Genomic DNA, 14,322 nt, shown 5'->3' on the forward strand with positions numbered 1-14,322 from the left:
GGTGGCAAGGGGATGATCTATATTTTCATTTTGGCACTGGGCTGGGTGTACTAGTTTCAACCCATGGTTGGGATAATTGCTCTGCACCTGCTGGTCTTCTGCACATTCCCCTACCTGTGGGAGTGCTGCCGCCGGGGAAGGTTTGGTGGGCCAGATCAGGTCTTGAGGTGGCAGTTCCCACCACCAGCCCCCGGCATGTGTGATCCAGTGATCTAATATCCTGGATAAGCTTAAGCATTTCATTCTGTAATAGGTCTTCTATGTCTTTTGCTGAAAAGACCACAAGACATTAAGGGCTGGGCAAGCTTGTGGAGATGGCGTGGGGAGGGAGGAGGAGATGCCATGGAGCACCCCTGATCTCTGTACTTGCCCAGGAAGGGAATGTGCCAGCCTTGAACATCCTCCTCAACAACCCAAGAGAACAAGCATGTTTGTTCCCTTCTTCTGAAGCACAAAGGAGACTCCACCTTGTTCCACAACACAAATAAACCAATTCCCCCCCCCAAATAACCCTATTGCTCCCACTCTGTTCTTGCCTTTTGCATAAGTTGATGAGTGGGATGTGCTTTGAAGACAGATATTTAAACTGGGCTGCTGCAACCCTGGACCATCATTCTCTCCCCCTGCACACGGTGTTCACGGCAAGAGCAGGAGAGAACCAGCTCCAGGATGATTGCTGTGCTGCTGTTGGTGTTTGGACTGACCCCTGACTACATATCTCCTGTCAGTGCTGTCATCCCTGTGGTCCCGAACTTTGACCCCCAAAAGGTAAGACGTTTGCAGATGGGACTTTCAGTTGGGGAAACCTTACCTGGATAGGATACCCAAGCAGCTTTGCTCTTGAGTAAAGGCCCTGTTGCTTTTGGGTCCCCCTTTTCCTCTCCCCCAGGTCCACAAGTTTGACTATCAGCAGATTAATAGTTGCCTGATTTTGATATATGCTCCTAGCTTTGGTAGGAATATACTAGAGATGAGGTGGGTTGCATTATATAACGAAATGGAGAAAGAATATACATACTTCTCCAATTCTAAAAACACAGCAAGTAGAATTGATGCAATGTGGTCATCATCGGAATTAGTAGGAAGGATACAAGAAATTAAAATTATACCAAAAACACTATCAGATCATAACTAAATACTATTACATCTAAGACCCGAATTGAAAGTTGGAATGAAGAGGTGGAAATTAAACAATTCATTATTGTATGATGAGAAAATAATAGAGGGAGCTAAAGAAACCTTAAAAGAATTTTTCGAATTGAACAATAGCAAAGAAGTGGAAAATAGGACCATTTGGGACACCAGTAAAGCATTAATTAGGGGTTATTTTATAAAACAAAATGCCATATTGAAGAAAACAAAGGAAAAGGAAAAAAAGAAAATAGTAGAAGAATTAGAGAAAAAAGAAAAGGATTTGAACAAGAACCCGAAAAATGAAAAATTAAAGAAAGAAATTAATATATTAAGAACAGAGTATAAAATTAAAATAGAGCAGGAGATGGAATGGAGGATAAGATCATGGAGACAGAACACCTTCGAGTTTGCAAATAAACCAAGCAAGTATCTGGCCTGGCAGCTAAAGAAAAGAAAAAAATGAGAAAATGATAAATAGGATAAGAGAGGGGGGGAACAATAGACAAACCCCAGGAAATAATGAAAAAGTTTGTTAAATACTATGGAGAACTATATAAGAGAAAGGAGGAAAATAAGGAAGAAATAAAACAATATTTGGAAAAACATCGGTTGAAAGTTAATATTGAAGAAAAAACAAAAGAGATAGAAAATCCAATTACGATACAAGAAATAAGAGATGTAATGAAAAAAAGCAAACCAGGGAAATCACCAGGTCCAGACGGGCTTCCAACGGAGTATTATAAAAGAATGGAAGGTATACTCCTAAACCCGCTAAAAGAATTAATGAATCAGACACTAGAAAATGGAATAATTCCAGAATCATGGAAGGAGGCATATATCACATTATTACTGAAAACAGACACAGATCCAGAAATAATAGCAAATTACAGACCGATATCCCTTTTAAACAGTGACTATAAGATCTTTGCTGGGGTAATCGCGCAGAGGATAAAAAAATATACTTAAAGAAATAATACATCCAAACCAAGCAGGGTTCTTACCGGGGAGGCAGATAGCGAGTAACACCAGGAACATAATCGACATATTAGAATATTTGGAATTTAAAATAGATAAAAAAGCAGCATTATTGCTGTTAGACGCCGAAAAGGCATTTGATAATGTCTCTTGGGAGTTTCTCAGGAGACAAGTAGAAATGCTTGGGTTTAAAGAAAAGATGCAAAAAGCCATAGGAGCCATTTACAATCAACAAAAAGCCAGACTAATATTAAATGGAAAAGTGACGGATAGCTTTTCAATAACAAAGGGCACCAGACAAGGCTGCCCCCTCTCCCCTCTGCTATATTTAATGGTACTAGAAGTTCTCCTAAATAATATCAGGAATGAAAGCAAGTTGAAAGGTGTTACGGTCGGAAAGAGATCGTATAAAGTTCGTGCCTTCGCGGACGATATAATAATAACGACGCAAGATCCAAATGAAAGCCTTCCAAAAGCACTAAACATTATTAATGAATATGGGAAGGTGGCAGGTCTTAAAATAAATTATGGGAAAACCATGCTGTTAACTAAAAATATGGATAAGAAAGAAAAGGAGGACACAGGTCTAGAAATAAGAAAGAAGGTAAGGTATTTAGGGGTCTGGATAACAGCAAAGAGCCTAAACCTATATGAAGACAACTATAAAAAATCTTGGAACGAAATAAAAAGAGATATGGAACAGAGATATGGAACAGTGGAGCAAACTACATCTATCACAATGGGGTAGAATATCAGTGGTAAAAATGAACATACTTCCAAAATTAATGTATTTGTTTCAAGTTATATCAATATTGGGGGGAGTGAAATGCTTTGCCGAGTGGAAAAAAGATATAACCAAATTTATATGGAATGGTAAAAGACCACGCATTAAATACCAGCTTCTTACAGACAAAAAAGAAAGAGGGTTTTTTTCACTCCCTAATCTGGAGTTATACCATGCCGCAGCTGGACTGGTTTGGGTAAAAGAATGGATAACCTTGGAGAATCCAGAACTGCTAGACCTGGAAGGAGTAGGAAATCATTTTGGATGGCATTCTTATCTGCTACATGAGAAGGTTAAAGTCCACAGGGGATTCTTAAACCATCTAATAAAAAATCATTATATATAATTTGGTCAAAGTATAAAGGAATTCTAGAAACAAAGATTCCCCTGTGAAAATCACCGATAAATGTAATAACAGTGAAAAAATTAAACATGGAGGAGAAATTAGCCACGTACCATGACTTATTGAAATTCAAACAAAATGAACTAAAATTAAAAGAGTATGATGATATAAAAAATTACCTCTCGGATTGGCTTCAATTTTTCCAAATTAAGCAAAATTTTAATGAAGATAAAAAATTGGGAATTGCTAAAGAAAAATCTAAATTTGAAAAAGCATTGATGAATAAAGAAGGAAAACACATTTCCCGTATATATGATCTGTTGCTGGAGTGGGAGCTCATGGAAGAGCAAACTAAATCAGTAATGGTGAAATGGGCCCAGGATTTTGGCTATAACGTCCTCATGGAGCAGTGGGAAAGGCTGTGGAGAGTGGATCTAAAATTTACCGCCTGTTATAATTTGAAGGAAAACGTCTTAAAAATGATATACAGGTGGTAAATACCAGATAAATTATCTAAAATGTACAAAAACCAATCAGATAGATGCTGGAGGTGTGATACGGAAATAGGAACGCAAATACATATGTGGTGGAAATCTCCAAAGATGTGTAAATATTGGAGTGAGATCTATGAAGAACTAAAGAAAATGACAAAAACCACATTTTAAAAGAAATCAGAAGTGTTCCTCTTAAACATAATTGCAGAAAACATTAAAGGAGCCAACAGAATACTATTAATGTATGGAATAGTAGCAGCAAGAATATTAGTCGCAAGAAACTGGAAAAGTAGCAACACACCCAGCATACTTGAATGGCAATGTTTAATGAAAGAATATGCACAGCTAGCAAAATTCACTGGAAAAATAAGAGGGCAGACAAAACAAAAGATAAAAAAGGAATGGAGGATTTTTGATGATTATTTAACGAATAACAAGATATCTAAAATCCAGTTGGCAGAATACAAGTGAACCTAATGTAAATAAAGGAATAAACAATGATGTAAATAGGTTAAGAATTGTGCGATACAAGAAGACTAATATTTATAAATTGCAGAGAAGTAAACGAAGTCAAAATAGAAGATACATAAATGATGTTTATTTAATGACCTTTTTAGAGAGCTTTTTTTCTCCTCTTCTTTTTTCTTTTTTCTTTTTTTCTTTATCTTTTACTTACATTTGTGTGTCTTGCTTCCGTGTTTTCTGATCTTTCTTCTTATACATTTGTTCCCACAATGCCTTTTTTTTTGTAAAAGAAGCATGTGGATGAAGATTGTTTACTTTTTGTCACTATGTTGTTTGTTAATGTTTTTAACAAGAAAACCAATAAAATCCTTTTTTTTTAAAAAAAGGTAAGACGTTTGCAGATGGGACTTTCAGCTGGGGAAGCCTTACCTGGATAGGATACCCAAGCAGCTTTGCTCTTGAGTAAAGGCCCTGTTGCTTTTGGGTCCACCTTTTCTTCTCCCCCAGGTCCACAAGCTTGGCTATCAGCAGATTAATAGTTGCCTGATTTTGATATATGCTCCTAGCTTTGGTAGGAAAATACTAGAGATGAGGTGGGTTGCATTATATAATGAATCCTTGTCAAATTCTTCTGATTTAGACTGTCGGGAAGTGGCACCCCATCGGGATGGCTTCCAAACTGCCTGAGGTGCCTGAGTATGAGCAGAAAATATCACCGATGGACCACATTGTGGAGGTTACAGGTGGAAATATGAAACTCACCGCTAATTATATGTCGTTAGTATCTTACAACTGATACCTCTCCTCCCATCATGCATAGGCTGAGAATTGAACCTGGGTCCTTGCACATGCAAAGCAGGTGTTCTGCCACTGAGCCACAGCCCTGATTTCCCCTGAAATTGTTTTGAGATGGTTTGGAAAGGGCATAAAGTTTCTTCAGTGTAGACAATATTGAGCTGGATGGAGCAATGTCCAGATTTTGTGTAGAGCTGCTGCTTAGGGAAGACCACAGGTTTCTCTTTGGGGGGGGGGGTCTTGTTTTATCTTAATATATCATAAAGAGCTACTTAGGTTGGGCATAGTGATATAAATAAAACATTGCTGGAATGTCAATGGAGAGATGAGTAATCCTGTGGAAACCTACATTTGATAATGTAGAGGCCTCCAAGAAGGCCTGTCCATTTTTAAGGCATTGGTCAGGGTGCCGCTCCTCTTGACACTCCAGCTATCCTTCCCTCTGGCAGACAGAAAGGCATTTTACTGGAACTGTATTTCTTCCATCAGTGGCTCTGACACCCTGAGAAATACAAGTGGGGGAGGCAAGGCAGAAGCAGGCTGGGTATCTGGTTTTGAAGTGCTTTCATTCAGCTCTCTTTTCCAGGGACGGTGTCTGCAAAGAATCAACTGCTATGTTAAAGCGCACGAAGAAACCTGGTGTATTCAAATTTCCCGGTAAGTACGAGTGCCACGAGCCACCCTATTACCTGATGGAAAAGTATGTTTTATGATCAGAAGATCCAGATGCTGTGATTTGGGCAAATGTTCAAACATCTGTTCTTTTCCCCAGTTATATGCTTTCTTTTGAGTGCAAAATCGAGTTTTGTGGGGGAGAGCAGTGCAATCACTTGCCCCCCAATAAAGTTGTTTATTATAGGAAATACATAACAAGGCTAGAAAAAGGTTTTTAAGTCTAGCCAGTGCTTTTTTCTGGGGGGGGGGACACAGGGGTACACATTCCCCTAAACATTTTGTCAATCTAAGTTTGGCCTCATTGAGGGGCAATATTTCAATATGAGTAGGAAAATGAGAGTGCCCCTAAACATTTATTTTAAAGAAAAAAACACTGGGTCTAGCTAAAGCTAAGTAGTCTGAGAAAACAAAGGCAGCCATGCTTGCTCCATAGTTCTTTCGGAAGATCTTTTCAAGCTGATCTCTCATCTTGAAATTAAAGAGAGAAGTGAAAGGAGGAGGAGGAGGTTGTAAAGAGGATCCAGCATAAGACTATCAGTCTAAATAACAAAGATATAGGAAGGGCAAATGAGGAGTTAAAGACTCATGGCAGATGGTTAAACCAATGCCTCTACTTCCCAACTTAGGAGGATATGATTTGCCTTGTATGCCATTCAAAATTAATCTTGGGCCTTTCAAAATGGAAGACTCCTGTTTTCTCTTTAGATCTCCCCTCTGCTTAACCAGGAGGAACTGGAGTGTTTCACTCCAGGCTGCACAAGGGAGTTCTGGGTAACAGCTGGGATCTATGTTCTCAGACCTGGGGAGCAGCCTTTGCTTTTTTTATCGCAGAATCCCAGGTGGCCAGACAACTGATCTGTATTGGACTGGGAAGGGACTCTGTCATCCAACAATCTTTATCTTGCAACTGACCCTATACGCTGCCCTCATAGATACCAACCCAGTCTGATTGGTTTTTTGGGTGGGTGGATTAATCATTCTTTTGGTAATATTGTGCTCGGTGAAGAGTGCTGGAGAACTTAAAAGTTGGCCAGTCTTTCCTGACACTAGGATTGGCTGAAATAAATTTAATGCTCACCTAGAGGGTTTAATTATTTTTGAAATGGACCAAAACAGCTAGTTTTTGCTTTTCTAGTGAGGTTCTCCAAAGCCCTTGGGATGCCACAGGAAAAGTTCTAGTTTAACAGAGCAAGGCAAATAACAACAAAAACAATAATTTTATTACTTATATCCCATCCATCTGACCAGGTTACTCCAGCCACGGTGGGCGGCTCTCAACAAAGTTAAGGAGCTGCAAGTTCCCACCGTCTGGAGCCTCTCTGCCACCTGCTTGCTTTGCTGCTCTCCAAACAAGACTTCTGCAGGGTCTAAGGTTTTCCCCCTCCCTGCCACACATTGAGAAAAGGGACGGGAGGGGGGGGGTCCTTCCTCAAAGCAAGGCCTTCTGGGACAGGGGTTGAGAGAATGTTCACATAAGGACAGGGAGCAAGACGACCTGGGGGGGGGGAGGAATGGTGGTCCCCACTGCCTGCTTTAGGTAGGGCAATCTGTGGCAGTGGACCTGCGCAGGACACTTATTAAGGCATGGAGATTCACCACACTTAAAATTACTTCTGAAGACATATTAAATGAGGGGTTGGGAGAAAGAATGAATAATTCAGACGACTAAGAGTGGCTGATCCCAATTTGCCTGCCCCCCCCCCCCACTAACAGCCAAGATATGGGGAAACCGCTTCCTTCAGTTGATGTCTTGTGTTGTCTCCTGTATAGGTGGTAAAGTCCGCATGATGGATATTGATTATGAAAAGTATCTCATTATGTACATGAAGAAATCAACTTTTGAAGCCATGTATCTGTCTGGTATGTGTTATGGCCATGGATTTTGTTTTTATTTATTAAATAAAGTGCTTTACCCATAGATCTCAGAGCAGTTCACAACATAAAACAAGAAGATAAGAAAACACAAAATACACAATAGAAACAAAAACAAACCTATAACCTTCACTCCACCCTGTGGCATATATGTGGTTCAGCAAAAAGGATACTTGTTAGTTAGTTCTCTCTCTCTCTCTCTCTCTCTCTCTCACACACACACACACACACACACACAAACACACACACGGCCTAAGATTCACAAAAGGAGAATGGGTTGGGAGGGGAGGAAAGACGCAACCTCAGTTTCAAGTTCTGGGTAGCAAGTATTTCTATTGACCAGCCAGAGCAGAAAAATTTCAAAGGAAGGAGGCAGAGCCAGTGCTGCTCATCACTCTGCTGTCCTGAAGGAGTTGGCCCTGCCCTGTCTGTCCCTCTTGTAGTACAGTTTGGTGGCTGGTGGAAGGTTTTGCCTAAAACATCTGGAAGGCATCTGTTTATGGAAGGATACCCTAAATTCTCTTCAATCCAATTATGGATCTAGTTAAAATACAAAAATAGAATGCAACATTATTGAATATCTTTATCTACACACACACACACACACACACACACACACACACATGTTTTTGCACATATTTTTAAGCGTCACATCCGACTTATAGATAACATAGAAAACATTTGGCTACTACAGCCTGAGACTTCCACCCTCCTCGACTGATGGTTTTCCAACTTACTCTCCAATATTGCATTTTGTTGTTATACTTATTGCTATTAAGTCCTTATCATAAGTAAACAAATTATAGATTTTTCTTCGCAATAATTAATGAGATTAACCTTACAAAACTTCTTGAAACCCTACTAACCATGTCAATTGTTTACAATTGTCTTTCAAATACACCATAAATTTATTCCAGTCTTTCAGGAAAGTCTGGTCTTGCTGGTTCCGAATTTGCCCAGTTAGTTTCGCCAACTCAGCATAGTCCATCAATTTCATCTGCAATTCGTCTTCCATTGGAATCTCTTCCTGCTTCCATCGTTGGGCTAATAATATTCTTGCTGCAGTTGTTGCATATAAAAACAGTCTCTTATCTTGCTTATGTATTTCAGTACCAACAATACCAATTAAGAAGGCTTCTGGAGTTTTTTTAACAAATGTATATTTCAGCATTTTTAAAAGTTCATTATAAATCATTTCCCAGAAAGCCTTCAAGTCCTTACAAACCCACCACACCTTCGTTTTCTTTATATTTCCAACACTGATTATTTGTTTTATACATTTTTGCTGATTTCGCTGGTGTTATATACCATCTATACATCAATAAGAGAACTGCAAGCTGTAAAATTTATTCCATCTTTCCATTGTTTCCCCCCAGTCTTCTAACTGTATATTATAAACAATATATTTTGCCCAATGTATCATAATTGATTTAACTTCTTCATCTTTTACATGCCATTCCAAAATTAATTTATACATTTTTATAATATTTTTACCTTATTGCTTAATAACTCTAATTCAAACCTCAGTTTTGTATACCAAAACCGATTTTTCTTTTTGTCATCTTTAAACATTTCATTTATTTGATGATAATGCAACCAATTATTCACCAAACCTTTAATTTCCTCATACAGTTTTATTTTCCATTGGTTATCCATCTCCATCACCAATTGTTCATAGGTGGTCCAATTTTTGGCCATATTTAACTTTTTTACATTTATTGCCTCTAATGGCGACAGCCACCATGGTGTTTTGCATTCTAGTAAACTCTTGTATCTATTCCACACCTCATATAGAGATTTTTGAATTATGTGGTTCAAAAAACTTTTATGAACCTTTTACCTTTTTGTACCATAAATATGCGTACCAGCCAAATTTTTTGTCAAAGCCTTCCACATCTAATAGATCTGTCTTTTTTAACAATATCCAATCCCTTAACCAACAAAGGCAAGAAGCTTCATAATACAATTTCAAATCAGGGAAGGAGAAGCCACCACTCTCTTTTGTATCTGTAAGTAATTTAAATTTAATCATTGGTTTCTTCCCTTGGCAAATATATCTTGTAATTATTTTTTGCCACTCTCTAAAGTTACTTATACCATTGGGATTGACTGCAATAAAAATAACATTTTTAGTAGCACATTCATTTTGATAACAGAGATTCTACCCCATAGGAATAGTTTCATTCTTCCCCACACCTCTAAATCTCTTTTAATACCATTCCATACGGCTGTGTAATTGTCTTTAAACAAATTTAAATTTTTAGATGTTTACCAGACTCCTAAATTATTTACCTTTTTTTACCACCTCTATACCTTTTTGTTATTGCGATTTATCTTTTATACCCTGATTCCTACTCTTAACAAGCAGTTTCTTTTTCATTTTATTTAATTTAAAAACTGCTACCTGTCCGAATTGTTCAATTCTTTCCAGTGCTTCTTTAGCACTGGTTAATGGTTCTTCCATTGTTATAACTAAATCGTCCACAAAGGCCTTTAATTTATATTCATTCTGACTGACACTGATTCCCTTTATTTTTTCTGCATTTCTCAAATTTCTTAGAAGGACTTCCATGACCGTAATGAATAATAAGGGAGATAACGGACAACCCTGTCTGGTACCTTTCGTAATTTCAAAATTCTCTGTTAACACATTATTTACAATCAATTTAGCTTTAGGATCTGAATATATAGCTCTATTACCTTTTATATTTTTAAAAACCTGTCCCATTTCCATTTGTTCCAAATTCTTTATCATGAACTAGTGGATTTTAGCCCGTTTAAAAACGGGCGCTAGAGGAAGCGGCCTGCCGGGACTGGCTTGGCGGTGGCGGGTCTTCCCGCCACCACCAAGCCAGTCCGCAGCGGGGGTTTTTCGCCGTTTGCCTTCCCCTGGGGGAGGCAAACGGCGAAAAACCCCGCCGCGCCGCAAATCGGCTCCGGGACTGGCTTGGCGGTGGCGGGTCTTCCCGCCACCGCCAAGCCAGTCCGCAGCGGGGGTTTTTCGCCGTTTGCCTTCCCCTGGGGGAGGCAAACGGCGAAAAACCCCGCCGCGCCGCAAATCGGCTCCGGGACTGGCTTGGCGGTGGCGGGTCTTCCCGCCACCGCCAAGCCAGTCCGCAGCGGGGGGTTTTCGCCGTTTGCCTTCCCCTGGGGGAGGCAAACAGCGAAAAACCCCGCCGCGCCGCAATTCGGCTCCGGGACTGGCTTGGCGGTGGCGGGATGTTCCCGCCACCGCCAAGCCAGTCCGCAGCGGGGGCTTTTCGCCGTTTGCCTTCCCCTGGGGGAGGCAAACAGCGAAAAACCCCGCCGCGCCGCAATTCGGCTCCGGGACTGGCTTGGCGGTGGCGGGAAAAAGGGGAGGAATTCCTCCCCTTCTTCCCGCCGCTGCCAAGCCAAAGCGGGCCTCCCTCCGCGCCCGCTGCCGCTTCGGCTTCCTCGGGTTCCCCGAGGAAGCGCCGTCCCATGCCGGAGGTGTGCGGCAAGGCTGCCGGGGGGGGAGCGCTTCTCTCCCCCGCCGCCTCACCGCGCACCTCCAGCATGAGACTGGGCTTCGGAGCGGCGGTTGGCGGAGCGGCAGTTGGCTGTTCCCTGTGTCCCGAGAGCGCGGGTCCAATCCCTGTGTCCCTGGTTGTCCCTCCGTCCAATCCCTGTGTCTCTGGGGGACATGCGCAGTGACCCAGGGACACACGGGACATCTGGACGCAGGGACAACATGGACATTATTATATAGGATTCCCAAGAAATATTGTCAAAGGCGTTTTCCGCATCAATAAATTTTAACGCTGCTTGCTTATCATTCCTGGCCGTCAAATACTCAGTTATGTCAACCATATTCCTTATGTTATCTTTCATTTGTCGTTATGTGGCCTTTGTTGTTGTTGTTGCTAACAACAGCCATCTATACTGTACAGTGGAACTTCTACTTACATACATAATCAGTTCCAGAGGTCCGTCCGTATATCGATCTGGGTCGCTGGTAGATAGTTGTGCGCAGGTGCATTTGACGATAGCATGCCTCTGCGCATGTGCAGGTGGCGGTGGCTGCTTCTGCGAGTGCCCAAACAGCAGAAGCCACTTCTGCACATGCGTGAATCATGGCAAACCCGGTATTTTCTTCCAGGTTTGCCGCGGTCATGACTTGGATTGGGCCCGAAGTAGAGGCAGTCCTAAGTAGAGGTTCTACTGTATAGAGTTAAAAGGTAGGAGGAAAACATATTTAAAATCTTGGCTACAATAATCTTCTAGAATAAAAGGTGGCTAATGGAATAATCAACCCTTCCTGGGATGAAGGGATATATTGGAAAAGGGTGCTGTACCCTAAAGAATGGCCACCCTAGCACTTCACATGAAGAAAAAATGTGTCCCCAAAATAAAAGGCAATAGGGGGCTGCAATATTAACAATGATCTAGCAGAAAGAGCAGCTACCATAAAGCCTCCCACTAGCAAATAGTAACAGTCAGCACCTGTGTAGGCTTTCAGTTCCTTTGGCATGGCCAGACTTGGCCCTCCAGATGTTTTGGGACTACAACTCCCATCATGCCTAGCTAACAGGACCAGTGGTCATGGACGATGGGAATTGTAGTCCCAAAACTCTCTGGGGGGTGAGGTTTGGCCATGCCTGCTTAGATCATCTTCTGTGGTTTCATGGGGGTTCTGTTCCTGACTGTCTAGTGGACAATCCAGAGAAGATGGCAGGAAGAAGAGACTTTGGGTGCTCTATAGACATAAAGCAGATATTTCAGCTTTTCTGAGAACAACAATTTACTCAACCTTTGCTTTTGTTTAAAGCTAGGGGGTCAGACGTGGAAGATGACATCAAAGAAAAATTCAAGAAATTAGTCTTGGAGCAAAAATATCCTGAGGCACACATCAAATACTTTAACGCTGGTAAAGCAACCTGGTCTCAATATTTTTTTTATTGTAGCTAAAAAGTGAATGTCTCTGTGTGAAACAGAATCTGAGGATCTATATTTAGTCCCAGAGAGATTCACTGATCTGTACAGTTAAAGTACAGTGGTACCTCGGATGTCAAACGTTTCAGAAGTCGAACATTTCGGTTTTCGCCGAAAAGTTGGAAATAAATGCTTCCATTTTGAACGCACCTCGGAAGTTGAACGCTGAGGCGCGTTTCTCAATTTTCTCAATTGAATTTGCCAGCTGCCCATTGCACCTTGGTTGTCAAACGTTTCAGAAGTCAAACAGTCTTCCGGAAAAGATTACGCTCGACAACCAAGGTACCACTGTAGTTAAATCATTGAAATTAACTGAGGTCTGATTTCCATGCTTAATCAAGCTATCAGGAAATGAGCAAGGGGTTGATTGGCTAAGAGCAGCAGACAATTTGGACCTAGCTGTGGGGATGGATAGGAAGGAGTTTGTTCTACATCCCTCAGCTGGGGTGGTGGGACATCAGCAATTGTAGTTCCTGGGCAGGGTCTGGCTAGAGCCCAGCTGAGTGACACAGGTGCGCTGCGGTATACACCACTGAGCCTCTTGGGCTTGCCAATCAGAAGGCTGGCGGTTCGAATCCCCATGATGGAGTGAGCTCCCATTGCTCTATCTGAGCTCCTGCCAACCTAGCATTTCGAAAGCATGCCAGTTCAAGTAGATAAATAGGTACCACTGTGGTGGGAAGGTGAATGGCATTTTCATGCGCCCTGGCTTCCGCCATTGTGTTCCGTTGCACCAGAAAGTGTTTAGTCATGCTGGCCACATGACCCGGAAAGCTGTCTGTGGACAAACGCCGGCTCCCTTGGTCCTTTACCTTTACCTTTTTACCTAGATCCCAGCTCTAGATCGTGGCCTGGTTGGGACTAGCAATTCTGTCTTCGGCTGCCTTATGGGGCTCAGATTCCAGTTAATTATAATTAAAGTAGCTTCAGTCCCAGCTGCAATGAGTCAGCTTCCACTTGGCTGTAGACTGGAAAAAACCCATCTCCATGTTGCCCCTGTAGAACTCAGTAGGTGAGGGCAAAACAAAAATGACTTGCCTCTGCCTCTCATTGGCTGTAGTTGCAGCTGTAATTTGCCCTGGTGTTGCATCATTTGCCGTGGTATTTGCATCTGCTGTTGGCCTCCCTGTCTCCCATGCCAGCAATCCCAATAGGCATCATCTGCCACTGATTCCAGATAAAGAAATGAATATGAGTTGCTCACATTTTCTTCCTCCTTACCAGTTTCCCTGACAAACTTCTCTCCCTTTTCCCCTTAGAGCAATGCACTCCAACAGCTGCTTAATAGCCAGATATTCATTCATAAACACAGAGAACCTTCGTTTGGCGTTGGTTTAATAGCCAGATATGGCATTTCTCCATATATATTCACACCATCGGTTAATAATTAGAAACACCCAATCATTTCCTTTTCTGAATGGTGGAGACGATGATGAATACGGATCAATGCCCCTATCAACTCACCACATTTAGAGCTTGTGTAAATTGATGCAATTAAAACAACAATGTCTTTGGGTTCCTCCCTCTCCTGAAATTATTTTAAAAATAAATACATTGCTTAGATCTTGAAAATGTTGTCAGATGCATTATTGGAGGTCAAAATGGGAGAAGATGAGCATATATGAACCCATCAAGCAGGCAAAGCATCTGCCCAGTGAGTGCTCGGCTGTAGAGGTTGCCAATATGGTTCTCCAGCTTCAGCCATCCATACCCATTGGCCAAGCTGACTGGGACTGATAGTACTGATGGATGGAGTTCAACAACCTATGAAGGTCACCATGTTGGCCACCCCTTGTCTACTCTGCATTGGGAGCAGGTCCCCAGGATCTTGG

General features: G+C 41.6%; 1 protein-coding gene across 1 annotated transcript; it reads left to right on the top strand.

Moving 5' to 3' along the window:
- Positions 1 to 599: 599 nt before the first annotated feature.
- LOC118077608 (epididymal secretory protein 4-like) lies at positions 600 to 13,775 on the top strand. Its single transcript, XM_060270970.2, has 6 exons — positions 600 to 768; positions 4,836 to 4,969; positions 5,577 to 5,647; positions 7,436 to 7,525; positions 12,327 to 12,425; positions 13,750 to 13,775. Exons 1-6 carry the CDS (start codon positions 670 to 672, stop codon positions 13,773 to 13,775), a joined length of 519 nt encoding a protein of 172 aa, XP_060126953.1. The 5' UTR covers positions 600 to 669.
- Positions 13,776 to 14,322: the final 547 nt, after the last annotated feature.

Source organism: Zootoca vivipara, chromosome 2 (assembly GCF_965207765.1).
Source record: "Zootoca vivipara chromosome 2, rZooViv2.hap1.1, whole genome shotgun sequence".
Lineage (NCBI taxonomy): Eukaryota > Metazoa > Chordata > Lepidosauria > Squamata > Lacertidae > Zootoca > Zootoca vivipara.

What these genes read in the sequence shown, in the direction of transcription:
- LOC118077608 (XM_060270970.2), top strand. Translation starts at nt 670, where the DNA reads ATGATTGCTGTGCTGCTGTTGGTGTTTGGACTGACCCCTGACTACATA. An exon ending in CGAACTTTGACCCCCAAAAG is followed by an intron (nt 769 to 4,835) that starts GTAAGACGTTTG and finishes CTTCTGATTTAG; the next exon opens with ACTGTCGGGAAGTGGCACCC. An exon ending in TGAAGCCATGTATCTGTCTG is followed by an intron (nt 7,526 to 12,326) that starts GTATGTGTTATG and finishes TTTTGTTTAAAG; the next exon opens with CTAGGGGGTCAGACGTGGAA.